General features: G+C 34.5%; 3 protein-coding genes across 8 annotated transcripts; 2 read left to right on the forward strand and 1 right to left on the reverse strand.

Annotated features, from left to right (window-relative positions):
• Positions 1 to 1,272: 1,272 nt before the first annotated feature.
• LOC142237640 (dnaJ homolog subfamily C member 21) lies at positions 1,273 to 18,303 on the forward strand. Of its 2 annotated transcripts, XR_012722532.1 has the most exons (3): positions 1,273 to 2,001; positions 2,055 to 3,212; positions 18,107 to 18,303. XR_012722532.1 is itself a non-coding variant. In XM_075309019.1 (2 exons), the coding sequence occupies exons 1-2, from the start codon at positions 1,396 to 1,398 to the stop codon at positions 3,123 to 3,125; spliced, it is 1,677 nt and encodes a 558-aa protein (XP_075165134.1). In that variant the 5' UTR covers positions 1,273 to 1,395; the 3' UTR covers positions 3,126 to 3,323. The 2 variants fall into 2 exon arrangements, 1 of the variants encoding a protein (XP_075165134.1); XM_075309019.1 differs by lacking the exon at positions 18,107 to 18,303 and having other exon boundaries at positions 2,055 to 3,323.
• On the reverse strand, positions 4,869 to 13,171 carry LOC142237641 (LHFPL tetraspan subfamily member 2a protein). 5 transcript variants are annotated; one of them, XM_075309020.1, is made up of 3 exons: positions 13,034 to 13,171; positions 5,286 to 5,947; positions 4,869 to 5,222 (listed from the first exon to the last, which is right to left on the reverse strand). In XM_075309020.1, exons 2-3 carry the CDS (start codon positions 5,869 to 5,871, stop codon positions 5,080 to 5,082), a joined length of 729 nt encoding a protein of 242 aa, XP_075165135.1. In that variant the 5' UTR covers positions 5,872 to 5,947; positions 13,034 to 13,171; the 3' UTR covers positions 4,869 to 5,079. The 5 variants fall into 5 exon arrangements, with proteins under 5 accessions (XP_075165135.1, XP_075165136.1, XP_075165137.1 ...); XM_075309021.1 differs by having other exon boundaries at positions 12,992 to 13,161; XM_075309022.1 differs by lacking the exon at positions 13,034 to 13,171 and adding an exon at positions 8,202 to 8,374.
• Positions 16,278 to 18,303, forward strand: LOC142237643 (uncharacterized). Its single transcript, XM_075309025.1, has 3 exons — positions 16,278 to 16,909; positions 16,969 to 17,079; positions 18,107 to 18,303. Exons 1-3 carry the CDS (start codon positions 16,479 to 16,481, stop codon positions 18,222 to 18,224), a joined length of 660 nt encoding a protein of 219 aa, XP_075165140.1. The 5' UTR covers positions 16,278 to 16,478; the 3' UTR covers positions 18,225 to 18,303.
• Positions 18,304 to 18,461: the final 158 nt, after the last annotated feature.

The following is an 18,461-nucleotide window of genomic DNA, read 5'->3' on the forward strand; positions in this document are numbered from 1 at the left end:
TTATCGCGCTAAAATAGACTTTTTTGACGATTACTTTTCTTCAATAATTCATTTTAAAGGAAATAAACTTTTTCCATTGTTGCATTGTTCCATCATTCCCCACCAAGTTATAATAACATTTGTCAAAAAACTTATAATGTTATTCTGCATTAACAGATTTATTTTTGATTTTAGCGGTTAAACTCGAAGTTAATACCCATCCAGCAAAAAAAGGTCGCCAAAAAAGTAATGAAAATGTTCTTTTGGATCCGGAAGTGGTGCAAAATTGACGCAGAAGCGATGAATTTAACATGGGCTTGTCATAGGACGGAAGTCCTCCATTTCAACAGCCTTTGCCCTGAATTTGCATCACTTCTTTAGGTGTGATCCGAATTCAATGTTTTGGATGTAAATTAAAAAATTCTATGATTTTTTGTCAAATAAATAATTTGTATAATTTTTCATAACTTTTAATGGATTCTAACGCTTGTCTGAAACGTTCGACCTCAAACATTTTGAAAAATTCACATTTTTTCAGATTGGATTTAGCATTTTTTTCAACAAAATTTTAATAATTTGTACCATTTTATGAATTCTTACTTTGTTCTTAACCTATTTGAAACAAAAAAGTTAACATTAAATCCATTAAAAATATGAAAAAAGAAAGTTATAAAAAATTTAATTAAAAGAACTTCCTGTGTAGTTAAAATAAATAACATCATTGGGAGTACATCTTCTGGAAGTGCTTTTAAAGTTGTGCCTTTGGAAGAACTTCTAAAATTTTTTTCTGGCACCTTAAACCTACATTTTCTTTTTTTTTTTTTGAGTGTACATTAAAAGCGATAATAACGTGTGACGAAATTTTCGCAAGACAAAAATTCCTACGGATACCAAACTTTACGCTTCAAGTACTTACCGAGCGAGCTTATGCACAAATTCAAATTTCAAATGTCATAAAAGTCTATTTCGTTTGCAGTTTTAATGGGTTCTCGCTCTTAAAAATATCGATTACTTTTTATATGCACTGATATCGAAAATATCGATATCAAACTATCGTGGGCAGTGATGCAAATTTTTGTTTTTATTAACGCAAAACGAAATGGAATTGCTTTTTAAGGCCGGCAATTCAGTTTTGCAATTCTTCCTACCTGAGAAGAGTTCAATTTATGTGGGGAGCAAAACTTTCACCTGACGTTCATACATGGCTTAACAATTCAAAATATTTCTTATCAAAATCCTTTTTATAATTATTGTGTTTTCCGCAAAATTCAGTTTATTCTCTCTTTGTATTATATCCATTTTTGTGTAGTTGGCATTACTGGCGCTACTTTGTTTTGTTATGATTGTCGACCTGGGAGAATAGCGCATGGTTAGATTGTTGTCACTAAACAAAGAAGGGATACGTAATCCAACAAAATGAAGTGCTATTACGAAGAACTTGGAGTGGAACGAGATGCCAATGAAGGTGACATTAAGTCTGCATATAGGAAATTGGCATTAAAATGGCACCCAGACAAAAATCTACAAAACCATGAGGAAGCAAAAGAAAAGTTCCAGCTTATACAACAGGCATATGAAGTTCTTTCTGATGCACAAGAGAGAGCTTGGTATGATAACCATCGCGAACAAATTCTGAGAGGCAAAAACTCGGAATACGAAGACAGCTGTTTGGATGTATTCCAATACTTTACCGTTTCTTGCTTCAAGGGCTATGCCGACGATAGCAAAGGATTCTATGCGGTGTACAGAGAAGTATTTGAAAGGATAGCGGCAGAAGATGCCGAATTCATGGATGACGAAGAGGAAATGGAAAATATACCAAAATTTGGTGATTCTACAAGTAGCTATGAAGAGGTAGTAGGTCCTTTCTATGCCTGGTGGTCCGCTTATTGTACGAAAAGGACCTATACATGGCTTTGTCCATATGATGTCAACGAAATTAGGGATCGGCGCATTGTAAGAGCAATTGAAAAAGAAATGAAACCGATTGTCCAGAAAGCAAGAAAAGAAAGAAACGAAGAGGTATGTAAGAGCAACTTATTGTCTTAGAGCTACTTAAAGGAAATAATTTTTAGGTTCGAAACTTAGTATCCTTTGTCAAAAAACGCGACAAACGCGTGCAAGCCTACAAAAAACAGTTGGAGGAAAGGGCAGCTTTTAACAGACAAAAACAAGAACAAAATCGTTTGGAACAAATTCGTAGGCGCCAAAAAGAACTACAAGAAATGAAGTGCAATACCACGACCGTGTATAACGAAGAGTACGAAGAACAGTTGAAACAATTGGAGCAGGAATATAGCAGTGAAGAATATGACGAAGACGACGACGACATGGAAGACGATGACATTGTGGGCGACGAAGACAACTTGGAACATGAGGAAATCTTTGACAATCTCTATTGTGTGGCTTGTAACAGAGAATTCAAAAATGAAAAAGCTTTCGCCAATCATGAGACTAGCAAGAAGCATAAAGAAAACGTTGAAAGATTAAAGCTGGAAATGCAAGAAGAGGATAAATTCTATCAACCCAAAGGAGATGTGGAGGAAGATGATCTGACACCAGCTGAAGACCACACCGAAGAAGATGAAGAGATTGTCAAAACCGAGTCTGAAGAGACAGCCGAATTGCCCAAAGTAACAACAAAATCTCGAAAATCGAAGAACAAGAAGGATATAAAGAAATCTAAATTACCAGTATTAATAGATTCCCATGAGGAAACAATTGAACACCCAGAAGATGAAATAACGCTACAAACATCAAAACTAGATATAGGTAATGATGAAGAAGACAATGACTGGAATAGCTCAAATAAAAAGGCATCTAAAAAGTCCAAAAATAAGAATAAACCCACTAGCAATAAGAAACTCCCACCCGAAGCAGTTAACACTGGTCAAGAGACTGGCGACACAAAAACTGAACAGATGAAGTCCTCTAAAAAGACAAGTGTAGCAAGTATCCTGGAAAACAACGAATCGGAAAAACCAATAACCCATATATGTGTGACTTGCAAAAGTAGCTTTGAATCAAAAAATAAACTTTTCTCCCACTTAAAACTTACAAATCATGGCGTCTATATACCCAAAGCAAAAACTAATGATGATGAAGTGTCTGGTCGAAGCAAGAAAGGCAAAGGAAAGAAAAAGTAAATACCTTTGTACGAGCACATGTAAATTGTAACGGAGGCTTGATTGAAAACAATTTATAATCCAAATTGAAAATACTAAAACAGATTGGTATGTATACGGATTATTTAAGTTTTTTTTTTTAATTTATTGTTAATTTAAATGTTTGTGATTTTAAATTAATTGTAAAAAAACAAACATAATAAATATGAAAGTAATGGATTTGAGACTTCTATTAATTAACATTTTTAAATTTGTGGAAGCGAAATTTTATGATCAAAATTAAAGTTTCATGATCTTCAAAATTAATTATTCTATAATATCTTAAATCGTTATTGATATATTGTCAAATTTATTTTTGAAATTGGCCAAAAATGAAAACCTAAAGAATGATTATTATGGCTCAGAAAATGGATATGTATGGATAAATATACATTGAACTTGCGTAGATAAAAAAATATGGCTTGAAAAATAAAACCCCCAAAAAATAGAAAAAAAATAATAATAAAAAATAATTTTCCTCTTGGAAATTCCGTGAAACATCATTTCGATTGTTTAAAATTTTCCCACAGAAAGCCCAATTTGCACAGCTAGTCGAAATTTCCGCTACCCAAAATGTATTACTATATTTGGTAAAACAAATTCCGCCGTGAGGAGTTATTATCGTTTGTTTACATTTTGCTCCCATAAGAAATACATGGTACAACTGTGTTATTGGTATGGAAACAAAATTTCCGTTAGAGTATGAAGTTCTTTCTGTTTCCTATAAGAAATGCATAGACACTTTTGTTAGCTAATATTTCGTTAGAACGATATTACCGACATTTGGAATTTTCTTTGGGTAGCAGTAATATTCCCAAAGCTTTAAGACCGGTATGCATGAAATTGCCGCTATCCATAAGAAATGAATATTTTTGCTACCAGAAATTTCGTGTTATCGATTGTTTTCATTTTTGCCCCCATAAGAAATGTATGGCGAAACTGTATTATTGGCATGCAACATTTTGGTCTTGCGAAAATTCCTCTTGCATGAATCGAAAAGCAAAATGTAAGCAATCGTTAACACCGGACTTCGTTACCTTCTATACCAATGCATTTGTTATGGATAGCGGAGAATCCTGCCAATGCATACCAGGCATTTACCGCCTCAAAAAACATGAGACTTAAATTTTAATTACACTTTATTTGTTTTCTTTAAGAAATGTTTTGGTTTAATTTATTATACACTTGTGAATATTTTAATTAAAAAATAATTTCTTTAATCTCAAAGTTATCACCTTTAACGAATATCATGTTAAAGTTTTATCTAGATTATAATAAAAAATAAAGTATTGCTTAAGCTATATATGTATATAATAAATTAGCATATTTATAATATGTAAAAAATATAAGTTATTTCGAATTTTTTTTCTTCATTATATTCAAATTTCAAAATACAAAGCTTTTATTGTATTAATTTTAAAGCAAAAAATTTATATGTTGAAAACCCTCAATGAAGTATTAAGGAAATTCCCAATATCAAAATTTATTTTTGTTGCTTTTTCATTTTGGAAAATATATGCCATGATTTCACGATTATCTGGTGATTTATATTTTTCTGCAAGAAATCTTAGTACTTTATAAATTACACAGTCTATACAATAGAAAGCAAATAAAACAAATATAATATAATTCTTGAATTCAAATTTGGGATAAATGACTCTTTTTGGAATTAAGTACACGATTTTCATCAAAAAGCCGCTACGTTCAGTTCAGATTTAATCAAGATTTAGACTTTAAATTATTTAAGAAAATCAATAATAATTGAATTTATTTAAGTAAAAGTAACCGCGAGAACGTAGTACAAACATTTAACTATAAATTGTAAGCTTTTAAGCCATATTAGTTGTAAAATATATTAAAATCACAAAAATTAACTTTAGTGATGTAGTTTTTGGACGATTGTGACAATGACAACGTATTATACTAATCTTATGATCTATGGAATACACACAAGACGATCTCCTTCCTCGACACGTCTTTTCACTCTTGAACGCATATTGGATGATTCGGCTTTCAAGCTAATTCCGGCGCATACAAAACATAATACAACACCGGCTATAGCACTGTAGAAAGAAATACCTGAAAAGATTGATTTTAATTAAATGCAAAAAATCCATATGGCTAAGACAATGCAAATCAAACCTAAGGAACATCCCGCGGCATAGAAAGGCTCTGCATCCGAGCCACATAATAGTTGTACTCGTGGGGCCGACCAACCCAATGGATGTAAAAATAAGCTCAACATCACACTTATACCTGCCGTAACCTGGGCACACGCCGTCATATTATGTAAAGATTTACCCAGAATTGATTGTCGACAGCATGAAATCAGTGTACACACAACGGTCAATGTTAAAATAACAAATCCCAATGAAATGAAAAACATTGCTGCTTTCCACGTTGATGGATAGATTTCACTATCTGTTGCGAAACCATCCAAATCAAATGCTCCACAGTGGTATTGTGTATGTTCTACATCTGCTATGGCTTTACATCGAGTATATATCCCTACCGAAGGGTATCGGAGTGTTGTAGCTGTTGCCACTGATATGGTTTCATTCTTTCGTCCTTCATTTGTGGGGAAATGCGGCGTTGTTATGGTAAATGCTAGAGCTGATGGTCCTATAAGCCATTTTGGTGTTACTATAGCCGATATAACAAACATATCTGCTATAAGACTCAAAAGGAACCATATAAGGCTACCGCCGGTTATGATCATGTAACACATTTTTTTGTTTTTTGTTTTGTAATTTTAATGGTAGCTCTTAACAAAGTTTTGTGACCATTTCATGTTTGAACAGGAGCTGCAAACAAACATACATTTATTTGATATTTATATTATTTTTATTTTTGGCTTGCTGAAGAGTTTAAATTCGTCGTTGGCAATTTCCGTTGGACGAAGATACTGCATTACTATATTTACTAACAACAATTCCGTGGGGTGTTGTTATCGATTGCTTACATTGTTATGCGCCTTGCAGACTATAAGTTTATCCGGACGACAGTGGTCGTGTCGAACATATCCCAAATATTGGCCACATTATAAGTTAAGTCCGAAGGCATAATCGATACTGCTGCATGTTTATGGGATCGATAACACATTTACCGATTATTTATTCATAAACGAATTATCGTATTGATTGGACACACTGTAATATTCTTTACAAAAACAGACATCCCGCCCGGAAAAACTTATAGTCTGTAAGACGCATTACTCCAGTAAGAAATACACAGGAAACTGTGTTATCGGCACCCAATAGAAAATTTCGTTATATCTGCATACCGTCCTTTATCGTAAATTTCCTGTTTGCCTGCCAATAATATAGTTCTTCTAGGAACACAATTTAAAGAAGAATACACTCTAAAAACTTAACTCAAATTGGCCAATTTAATTCTATTACAATTAAATTAACTAAAAATGGGGAAACATTATGCACAAATAAATTTATAAATGTTACCTATATTGCGCCCATCATGAACTTCGTGTGGTACTAAAGACATTTATGCAGTTTAGAACTTCAATTTTTTCCCCTAAAATTTCGAAATTTTCTGTAACAAGCATAGAAATAATTATGTCTAATACATTTTCTTGAATTTGTCGAAAAATATTTACTTATTTTTGTCAAATCGGCATGACATCTGCGTTTGTAATACAGTTTAGCTCAATTTGCTTCGCGCCCCCCAAAAATGTATCAATTTCAAAAATAAATTTTGTTTACTCAAACAGAAATAAATATTAACAAAAGCTGAAAATATGATTAACAATAACTAATTTAATAATTAAAAATAAAAATGTTAATGAATAATAATATAAAAGAGTTTATCAATTAGTGGAAAATTTGGCAATTGTTCCTTTCATTATCTAGATTTTTAATATTTGGTACTATTACTGATTAAGTACGCCTTAAATCAGTTTCAACATGTAGGCAAGACAGATATTTTGACTCTATGTCTAAAAGTGACGAAAATGGTTTCAAAATTTTTAAAATGTGTGAATACAAAAGTGGGTACTGGTTCTGATATTTTAGCAAGAAATTTAGCTGTTGCAAATAAAGTGAACGACTAATAATGGAAAACCTACAACAAATTATAGAATTATATTTCGAAATGTACGAATGGTATGCATTTTTGTAGTGTATTATTGATGTTTTGGTGAACTTAACAGAGTTGTTTTAACAAATTTAATGATACAAAACCTGCTCAACCAAAAATGACGCTGCGCCCCCCTTGGAACCTCGTGGTGCCCCCCAAGGGGGCGCACCCCCCATTTGGGAAGCTATGGTTTAGCTAAAACCATTCAAAATTTTCCTTCTCGTTAGCAATACTGCCTTATCGATACGCAACCTGAATTTCCTCAAGAACTGTATGCCAGGGTTAAGATACGATTTTCTTCTGCGATGAATGCATCTAAATAAAAAAGCCGTTATGCGGGAATTTCCTTTGGGTGTCGATAATGCAGTTGTACTACGTGTTTCGTTTTATTTATGTATGTTAATGTATTTGTTATGGGCAGTAACAATGTTGCTATCGATCCATATCGCCCTTTAAAAGGTAAGCACTTCTAGCTGAAATGTCATTTTAATTGTATTGTATTGTTCTTAGGGGACAAAATGCTAACAATCGATAATGGTGTCTCGTAAAAATTTAATTAGGAAAAACACTGTAGATTGCATTTTTATGGGTATGGGTAGTTTCTGCTAGAGGCGCATAGCAAGATTTCTTGACCTTAGTCGTTAACTTTTTGTCCTTTTAAGTAGTTCATTTTTTGAACTACATACGTTTGTGCAAAATCACATTGGATCACTTCGTTTCATTATCATTTAAACAATTTCTACTTAATAGGCCACCACTATACGAACGATACTAAATCACATGCTATTTGTTTCGATGTTCATTATTATCTAACTCCAGTTGTATGTATCAGTAATCACAATTCCCGGTTTCGTATGGATGTCAAAAAGTAAAATTGCATTATTTCCATCATAATCAAAACCAAAAAGACATACGAAAGAACATTCAATACCCATTCAAATCCCATTAAAAACAATTGCAACATACTACAATGCCATCGTTTTTGTTGTTGTTCATGTGGTTTTTTGTTTTTAATGACAATTGGCTATTTTATTGGGTTTCGATTAATTGAAAGTCATTTCTTTAGAAAATCCGAAACTGAAACCACCAGAAACAGTAATTCAGCCAATATCCCAAGTGATGTTGAAATTATAACTGGGAACCGCACCCCAAAAATCAAAATATAAAAAAACAGCTAAACTTGAATAAAATTTTATGATTTTGTTGTAATGGAACAATATATATATATATATATAGAGGAGTATGTAGTATGCAGTGCGTGTTGTACGAAGAAAACAAAAACAATAAAAAGAGTTTTACTTCTTTCATTCCTTCAGCCATGGGCGGAAGCGAATCTTTCTCGCTTCTAGTGCTGCATTCATACTTCATGCAATGGTTACATACCGACATACATTGCTTTCCCAGTGGCAAAATATGAGAGGCCTACTTGAATGACAACGTGTTATATATACTCAAAGACTGCAAACAAAACCAAAATCGGTTCTTATGTCTCTCTGCAGCACATAAGAAATGGGCAACAATGGAAAACGAAATTTTAAACCAACGATGGCATCTTTTGTTATTTGAAGTTGTTTCTTTCAGGCTAAACAACCATAGCAATGGGTACCCTAAACAATAATATATTTGCCTTTATAGTGGCAACTGTACCAATAAAAGAAAACTTTGTTGGTCTAAGATTTAGTTACCGAGCAAAGAATTGTTTTTTTTTTTTTTGTTATTTTGGTAGCGAGTTTTTCGTTAGATCAGATGAGTGACTATTTAGATCAAAATTGGATAACCCATACGAATGTTTTCAACTTGAAGATGAATCCCATATGTAACATCTTGTCTACCAATGTGTTAAATGACAATGAAGGCGAAAGATATAGTGCATCACTTAAAGGGCCTGAATTAAGGCATAACAAAGTATGCCACTGGACTCTGTGCAAACCACCACCACATCACCAACACCACTAAAATCTTTAGCGATGTCATAGAGCTAATATCACAGTTGCAGGCAAAATTATTCCCAAGGAATGTTGAAGATACTTCGTTTTTTTTTTTAATTCAATGTTACTATATAAATGGCGACCAGAGAATGCAGCCGACCCAGTTTTGTCGGCGGCAGCTAATATTAATGTTTTGCCTCCGGCGGCGGCGGGTTGACGGCTAAGCCGATATAAATTTGTCTATTCCCGCGTTTATCCATCTTAAAATCAATTTGAAGTTTTCCGAATGGTAATGAGATTAGTTGTACAACCAATCTTACAATCATATTTACTTTCATTTAAAATTTCTGAGCTATTTTTTGCAAAATTATTATAACAACTTGATACTGATGGATTTTGGATGGAAAGTTAAACATTTTAAAGAAAAAAATACGATTATTAATGAATTTTTCTGATTTAAATCAATATTTTTGATTAATGGGCGGCTAATTTTGAGTCCAGATGAGTCGGCATATTCGGCGGCGGCTTCGACTGGCAAAAACTGACCAGCGACGATTTAATCGGCGGCTACATTCTCTGAAGCAGAGAATGAAGCCGCCGAGTCGCGCCGCCGATTTTAGCCGTCGCCGACCCGTTTTTAGCAGTCGACGCCGCCGCCGATTATGTCGACTCATCTGGACTCAAATTTAGCCGCCAATTAATCTAAAATATTGATTTATATCAGAAAAATTTAATAATATTTGTTATAGTTTTTGCCAAAATTTTGAACTTTCCACATTCAATCAATTTGTATCAAGTTGCTATAATAGTTTTACAAAAATTTAGCTCAAAAAATTTTAATAAAATGTAAATTTGATTGTAAGATTGGTTGTACAACTAATCTCATTACAATTTGGAAAACTTCAAATTGATTTTATAATAGATAATTTTGCACCGCCGAACAGACAATTTTTTATCGGCTTAGCCGTCAAGCCGCCGCCGCCGGAGGCAAAAATTTAGTGTTAGCCGCCGCCGACAAAAATGGGTCGGCTTCATTCTCTGCTCTGAAGGCGACACATGCACTTCAAAAATTGTTCAATTTGTCTTGTTCAAGTGCTCCAACTACCACGGAGCATAAATAATCATAAAATCCAAGATCTTTAACCGGCGAACTACCGTTGGAATGTGCGTGAAAAAATTTATATAGTTGACATTTCGAATGGGTCACATCTTGCATATTTAGAAAAAAACGTAACTGTTAGACAATTGCACACAAAAAAAATTTCTGATTCAATCACGAAATTAATTGATCCAATTAATTTTTAATTGAAATATCTTCAATCACAGAAATGATAGTATCAATTAAGAAATTAATTGACAGTCAATTAAAAAATTAATTGATCCACTTAAAAAATTAATTGATACTATTAATTTGTGTGATTGATTTTTATTTCAATTAAAAATTTTGTTGATTCAATTAAATTTTTAATTGAATATTTTTTAAAACTCAATTAAGATTTTAATTGGAAAAATTTTCGTGTAATTTTTTTCTGTGTGCGGAGCCGTTTTTGACGCAGTTTCCGCGTGGATTCATGTATATCGATCCATCGGCACACACCCCAAATCAAGGAATAAGCGAAGCATTGGATTGCTCACATCGTACGATTTCCAAAGAAGGCGATGACGGTTCATCCGCCGAAAAGTTGTTCGCACGGGGTACCATGCTGAATTTTTGTTCGCCTTTTGACGCTAAACTGAAGAACGACAAGTATATAAGGCCATAAATTTGGCCAGGCCGAATCATATGTACCCTTCACCATGGATTGCGTAGAAACTTCTACCAAACATTGTTATCCACAATCAAATTAATTGGGTTGTGGTAATACTTGTCGATGGCAAGATATCTTAAAACTCCTTTAAAAATTAGAAGTTAGTCCATAGGGGTATATATTAGACAAAAGAGCAGATTAAAACCTATATAATTCAGTTCGTGACCTGTATGAATTTTTGCTTGGTAAAAGAGAGGCAGAAGTGAGATCTGGGGATCGGTTTATCTGGGGGTTATATATAACTATGGATCGATATGGGCCACTTTTGGCATGGTTGTTAGCGACACAACGTACCAAATTTCAGCCGAATCCGATGAAATTTGCGTCTCCAAGAAATGTTCTCTTCTAAGAGGCTCCCGAGGTCAAATCTGGGGATCGGTATATATGGGAGCTATATATAATTATAGACCGATATGGACCAATTTTTGCATGGTTGTTAGAGACCATATACTTATATAACGTACAAAATTTTACCCGAATCGGACGAAATTTGCTCCTGCAAGAGTCTCCGGAGGTCAAATCTGGGGATCGGTTTATATGGGGGTTATATATAATTATAGACCGATACGGACCAATATGTGCATGGGTGTTAGAGGTTATATACTAACACCACGTACCAAATTTCCAGATCTGTTCAAATTTGCTCCTCTTAGAGCTTCCGCAAGCCAAATCTGGGGGTCGGTTTATATGGAGGCTATACGTAAACGTGGTCCGGTATGGCCCATTTGCAATACCATCCGACCTACATCAATAACAACTACTTGTGCCAAGTTTCAAGTCAATAGCTTGTTTCGTTGGGAAGTTAGCGTGAATTACACAGACGGACGGACATTACTAGATCGACTCAGAATTTCACCACGTCCCAAAATATATGTATATAATTTATGGGGTCTTAGACCAATATTTTGATGTGTTACAAACGGAATGACAAAGTCAATATACCCCCATCCTGTGGTGGAGAGTATAAAAATAGCCAACATTAGGAAGAAAAATGGCTACAAGCTTCTGCCCATTTTTGGGATTCGGATAAGGGATAAACATAAATCGATAAGGGATAAACATGAAATGTTGGAACTGGTCACATCTAGCGGAAATTTAGTTTGGGGGCCAATAACACAGTTTTGCAATATATTTCTTATGGGAACAAACAAAACAATGGATAATAACACCTCCCAGAATAGCGGAAATTTCCTCTAGATGTGCACCAATAGATATGCACAACATATACTTATAATCGCATGGTACGGGTGATGTCAATCATCAATGCTGCATCCCTGTTTAATTTTATACGTGATTACTTTTGCCCTACACTGTTAGTAGTATACGCACCCGACAACACACAATGTTTGGTAATATGCATTTGGAGAGGGAGAATAACGAAGTACACATAATTGTAATCATAGCTGTAGCTATTGTGTGGTGTCTACGGAACGGAATTGAATTATGGACAAACACCATAACAATATTCAAATTAAAAACTATTATTCCATAACATTTTTTTTTTCGAATTCAGAATTATTCACTTACAACATTTATGGGCGAGAACCGGCAGGCAAAACCGACCAACGATTAATGGGAATAGATTGCAAACGATCATTATACCAAACGATCGAGCGATTCAAATCCCAAATCATCAAATAAAGGGAATGTGAAGTTATGAATTAACAAACTTTCAAATAAGCCAGGCAGATTAAAGAAACACAAAAAAAGAACGAAATATGCGAAAGACCCAATCTTGGGTGCGGCAAACTAGCAAAAAAAACAGCAGCTGCTTAAATGAGCCTTCTAGCGATTGGCAGTGGTAGAAAAACATACAAACACATCGAACGTATACTCCCCCATCCCTGGACAATCCCAATCCTAAACGAGAATTCTTGGGTAAAATGTTGTACATCAAGTGTCTCATGTTCCACAGCCTAGTACATCTTTTCACGACACAAATCCACCAAAAACAAAACTTGGACACTGGGTGGTAATTAACTGCAGATGCTAATTAAAGTAAAAGCTTTGGATCACACACGATTTTTCATTTTTTTTACTCCCTCCATTGGATCTCCTCTACCTTGTTCAACAGGCTGGAGTGGTAATACTGTTCACTGTTCTTGATTTTCGCGAGCGTATTTGTTTTTTGTCTTTCTTCCAATTTAAAAATTTTGCGGCCGTTTTGCTAGACAATTCAACAACTACTGGCTAACTGACAGACAGTGACTTCATCCAGAACCACCAGGCAGCGAGCCAGCCAAACAAATATCATCAATATAACGTGTGTGGAAGAAGTTGTGCTGGCCTGCCCTGTGGAGGAAGCTATGCACAAAAGAAAACAGTAAAAACATATTGAAAAACCCGCCCGCCAGCCAGTGAGGCACTAGCACTCATTGTCAGACACAAATGTGGCAAATGAAAACACTCTGGTGCTGCTGAAGCTTTTTTTCGGGCAAACATGCTCCCCCTCTATATAATGTGTGTTGGAAAAAATGAAATTCCTGTATGACAAAAAGTTAGCTTTAATGCCGCTATCGACTTAATATTCGCTAGCTATGCTCTCTTAATGCTCTTTGCAATATATGTGCGCCCAGATCTAAGAGAAAAATGTTATCTGCATGTTAGATATATTAGGGTGGATTTCAAAACTAAACACCGAGCAGATAGTTGGTATATAAATTTATCACAACTATGGCAATATAGTTTAGATATCGTATCAAGTTGAAATCAGTCGTATAAGATGATATAAAAGTGGCCTGTTTGGGAAAAAATGTATCACGCCAAGTTACTAAATTAAAGCGTTGTACACACAAACAAATATTTTTTGTCTTCAATCACAAAACTAATTGATCCAATTAATTTTTAATTGAAATGTCTTCAATCACAGGAAGAATAGTATCTACCACCAAAGTCAATTAAAAAATTAATAGATACAACAAATTTTTGTGATTGATTTTTGTTTTTTCCATTAAAAAAATTTTAACTCAATTAAAAATTTAATTGGAAAAAATTTCATGATAATTTTTTCTGTGTATGACCATTCATCTTGACAAAACCCAAATAAGAGTTCTTTAAATTTATAAAAAGAACTGCACGTGCAATTTTTTATATTTTTATTAAACAACATTTTCCAGAATAGAAATGTTCTTGATGCTGATAAGTCCACAGTTTTAAACAACTAAAAATGTTCAAGGTGTACTTCTAGCGTAAACTTCCTTTACAATGCATTTTTATGAGACAAAATGTGTTACTGGTAGAAGAAATAGGGGTAATACCGGGGTTTAATGGATTTTCGGATGTCGATAACGATTCCCTGCACGATTTTGGTTAAAGGTGAGTACTAAGTTCGAGTTTAGCCGCTAAAATCAAAAATAAATCAGCAAAAAAGTATAAATAATTTTAATATAACTTCATGGGAAATAGCCCAAAGTAACTTTATTTAAAATGGATTAGAAAAGAAAACTAATCGTGAATAAATTACGATTTTAGCGGCTAAACTCAAACTTAATACCCACCTTAAAGCTCTAACGAAAATTCCGGTTACATGCCGATAATACAGTTTTGGTATTTACTATTTATTGCGTAGTACTAATATCTTTTCTGAGAATATCAGCATTTATCAGTGTGAATGGGGTCCCAAACACAGTATTCATAGCTTATTTGTGCGATATAATATTCCTTTCTATTTTTCCGTACGAAATTTTCACAGATGTACCACCATCTGTTCGAAAAAAAAACTCAAAACAAAGATTTTGCAGTTTTTTATACGGACTATAACAGTTTTTCGTGCGATTTTTGTGTAGACTTATGGTAGAAAATCTAAATTATCGATAACACGGCCTAAAGAAAATTTTGTTAGCAAAACTGCCCGGGGTTCACCTCCAGCGATTGTTTTGCTACCAATACACATGCATTTTTGCTACTGAAATTTTCCTTAATAAGATAATATCGGCTGTTTATTTCTTCCATATAGCCCGGTATGCACATATAATGAAAGTTTTGTTTACGTGAAATGTAAACAATCGATAACAACGTCTCATGAAATCTATTATGGGTAGCCACTGTAGTGCAATGGTTAGCATGCCCGCCTTGCGTACACAAGGTCGTGGGTTCGATTCTTGCTTCGACCGAACACCAAAAAGTTTTTCAGCGGTGAATTATCCCACCTCAGTAATGCTGGTGACATTTCTGGGGGTTTCAAACCTTCTGTAAGTGGTTTCACTGCAATGTGGAACACCGTTTGGACTCGGCTATAAAAAGGAGGTCCGCTTGTCATTGAGCTTAGCATGGAATCGGGCGGCACTCAGTGATAAGAGAGAAGTTCACCAATGTGGTATCACAATGGACTGAATAGTCTAAGTGAGCCTGATACATTGGGCTGCCACCTAACCTAACCTATGGGTAGCGGAAATTTCATTAGAGGTACATTCCGGCTATAGGAAACACATGCCAAAACTGCCTTATGGCATGCAACAACAAGGGATAAGTCAATTAAAAAACGTCCTCCGAAGAGGGCGTAGGCTGGCCCCCGTTTCGGAAAGCTGATTGCCACAGTTTCCTGGGATTCATATGATGTGATCTACGATAGTAGGGCCTCTCCCTACTATTGAACTTGATACGTCACTCACTAGACACAAATACATGTCTGTTAAATGGGGAGGTCTATTGTGCCTTAGGTTAGGTATAGGGGCAAACCGTTATTTCGGGCTCACTTAGAGTATTCAGTCCATTGTAATACCACAGTGCTAAACTGTTCTTTCGTCACTGAGTGCTACCCGGTCCGAATGGCGTTTCACACTACAGAGAAACTTCTTAGAGAAGCTTTAAAACCTCCAGAAATATCACCAGCATTACTGAGAGGGAATTATCCACCGCTGATTTTTTTTTTTGTTCGGTTAGAACTGAGTTTGACCAAGACTCTTCGTATGCAAGGCGGACATGTTAATCATTACATCACGTTGTTGGCCTTGATAAAACCCCAAAAAAATTTGAGCATCCCTCGGCCGAGTGCATCGAGGTTATGTTGAAGAATAAATCGCCACGATCCACCCTCATATATTCCCCGACCTTATCGATCCACCCTCATATATTCCCCGACCTAATTTTAAATTTAATTTTTAAAGGGATTGCTCAATAAAAAAAAATATGCAATGGCATATTTCTATCTCAAACTTTACTATTTCAAACACAACCAATTGTGGTGGTGTGGCACTCTATTAAATCAATAAATTCCGTCAGGACGGCTTGACTTTCTGGCGTCTACTGTTACAATTTATTTATTCATTCGTAATAGTTAATGCAAATAAGCTTGAGAATGCAAATTAAAAAAGCAAACAATTATGCCGTAATAGTTGTATATACGAAAGATGATAATGTACTACTTTCAACATTGCAATGGATGGAGTTCATATTCATGAATGGGATAGGCTTTCACTATCAACAGATAGACAGACGGCATCTGTAGAGAGGAGTTATCAGTAAAGTTTCAGACTGGCCATAAAAAACATCATCTTCTTATCGTCCATATGATTGCACGCACTTGTTTTCCAAAAACGTCATTCCATATAAGAATGCATCTGAGAGAATTGTTAAGCAGTTCCATAGCATTTTGCCTGCTTTGGAACATTTATGCAGCATACGAATTGAATGATCCACCGCCACCCTGTTCCGCATATGAAATGTTAATTGTCAATACAAAGCAGTGTGTGTCTCGTTGTCCCATACGATGTGAGGGAGATTGGTGCTTTGAAGATGGTGATTGTCCTTGCGAAAATTCTTACATGACTTCATATAAAAATGGCTTAGTTTGTGTTCAAACCTGTCTACCAGGCTGTGTAGAGGCTGGAGGTTATTGCGCCGCTCCTGATATATGTGTGTGCAAACACAAAGGATATTCTTTTGATGCGGTAAGCAGGAAATGTCGAAAATACTCTTTATTCCGTGAAAAATGCCTAGGGTAAGAGATTCACTTACAACCACTCATAATACATGATATTCGAGTAATTTCTTTCTCAGGCGCTGCTCGTATGGTCACTGTGACAGAGAGGGTAAATGCACCTGTGCCCAAGGATTCAAACAATCAGAAGGTTTTCACTTAGGTCAACTATGTGTACCCGAATGTAAACAGTAAGATTTAATTTATAATGCTACTTTATAGTCGACTCCGTTTACTATTCAAGTATACAGCTCTTGTTGTATGTTGATAATACAGTTCAGTGATGTATTTCTTGTGAGAGAAAATTTAAATATTCGATAACATTGTCTTCACCAGCATTTCGGTGGCAAAAATGCCCATATATTTCTTATGGTAAACAGGAATCATCCCCGAAACAGTTTTTGTGTATTTGGCATTTGGATAAACTTAAATCCGGTGTGCACCTCTAAAGAAAGGTTTGCTACACCTAAGAAAGGCATATATATTTTTTCTACCGAAAATTCGGTGAGTTTATATTTCGCTACCGAATTAGCGGCATGCAAAAGATATTTTGGATTAGAAAGGGGCCTGCCAGGTCTTGATATTTGAAAACATTTTTAGTAGGGATATTAAAGTCTAATTATACAATTATTTTTCGAGCTTAATGGACAGATATAGATTAAGGAACATGGTTAATAGAGCCATTGAAAAGAAAACGCCAGATACAAATCTATACACGCCTGGACTGTACATGTTTCGGTTCGGGCGAATGAACCTTTCCACAGTCTTTAGTATAGATCTGGCTGGGAGAGATAACTCAATTTTGGGCCCTTTATGCTAACTCCTTATGGAGAAAACATTTGGGAAATTTCCTCTTACAAATTGAATCATCTTTTCTCCCATTATATTAAAGTTTGAATTAAATCAATTAAAAAATTAATTGAAATGAAATGCCCAATTAAAACTGTGATTTATACTTATTATTTTCGTGATTGAAGATATTTCAATAAAAAAAAACTTAATTGGATCAATTAATTTGGTGATTGAATCAGAATTTTTTTGTTTGATAATCAATTTTCTAATCAAGCTAAAAACAATAAGAATCAGATTTTTCTGTGTGCACTGAAAAATAAGTTTTTTTCTATAGACAAACGACAATTTCATTTCACGCTAAAAAATTCTTTTTAAAAAAATATTCTCTTATTTTTTATGAACAAATAAAGTTTTATTACCTTTCAGGGACTGTGGACGTCGTGGTTATTGTTTTTTACCGAATATGTGCGCCTGTCGCAGTAAACATGACCACTATGGACCTGATGGTCTATGCTATCATGACAACGAAGATTATATATTTTGATATATCGAATTTACCAAGTATTATGTAATATGTTACCAAAAATTATTTATTCTAAATAAAAGTGTAGTAAATATCACAACTTCCAGACTATTTTATTTACATATTTATTACACCCAGACAAAAGGGGCTCTAATGGCAACTGAACTTTATTTTAGTTCATGAAGATTACTTGATTTTAGTTAAATTTTGCACAATATGAGTAAATGTTCCTTATTTGAATAATTTTTTGTTAAATTT

The sequence above is a fragment of the Haematobia irritans genome, chromosome 5 (genome assembly GCF_050003625.1).
Source record: "Haematobia irritans isolate KBUSLIRL chromosome 5, ASM5000362v1, whole genome shotgun sequence".
Classification (NCBI taxonomy): Eukaryota; Metazoa; Arthropoda; class Insecta; order Diptera; family Muscidae; genus Haematobia; species Haematobia irritans.

Excerpts from the sequence above, each read along its gene's own strand:
- LOC142237640 (XM_075309019.1), top strand. The coding sequence starts at position 1,396 with ATGAAGTGCTATTACGAAGAACTTGGAGTGGAACGAGATGCCAATGAA. Across the intron at positions 2,002-2,054 it reads GAAAAGAAAGAAACGAAGAG|GTTCGAAACTTAGTATCCTT; the intron begins GTATGTAAGAGC and ends AATAATTTTTAG.
- LOC142237641 (XM_075309020.1), bottom strand. The coding sequence starts at position 5,871 with ATGTGTTACATGATCATAACCGGCGGTAGCCTTATATGGTTCCTTTTG. Across the intron at positions 5,223-5,285 it reads TGCCGCGGGATGTTCCTTAG|GTATTTCTTTCTACAGTGCT; the intron begins GTTTGATTTGCA and ends CAATCTTTTCAG.
- LOC142237643 (XM_075309025.1), top strand. The coding sequence starts at position 16,479 with ATGATTGCACGCACTTGTTTTCCAAAAACGTCATTCCATATAAGAATG. Across the intron at positions 16,910-16,968 it reads TTCCGTGAAAAATGCCTAGG|GCGCTGCTCGTATGGTCACT; the intron begins GTAAGAGATTCA and ends TTTCTTTCTCAG. Across the intron at positions 17,080-18,106 it reads TGTGTACCCGAATGTAAACA|GGACTGTGGACGTCGTGGTT; the intron begins GTAAGATTTAAT and ends ATTACCTTTCAG.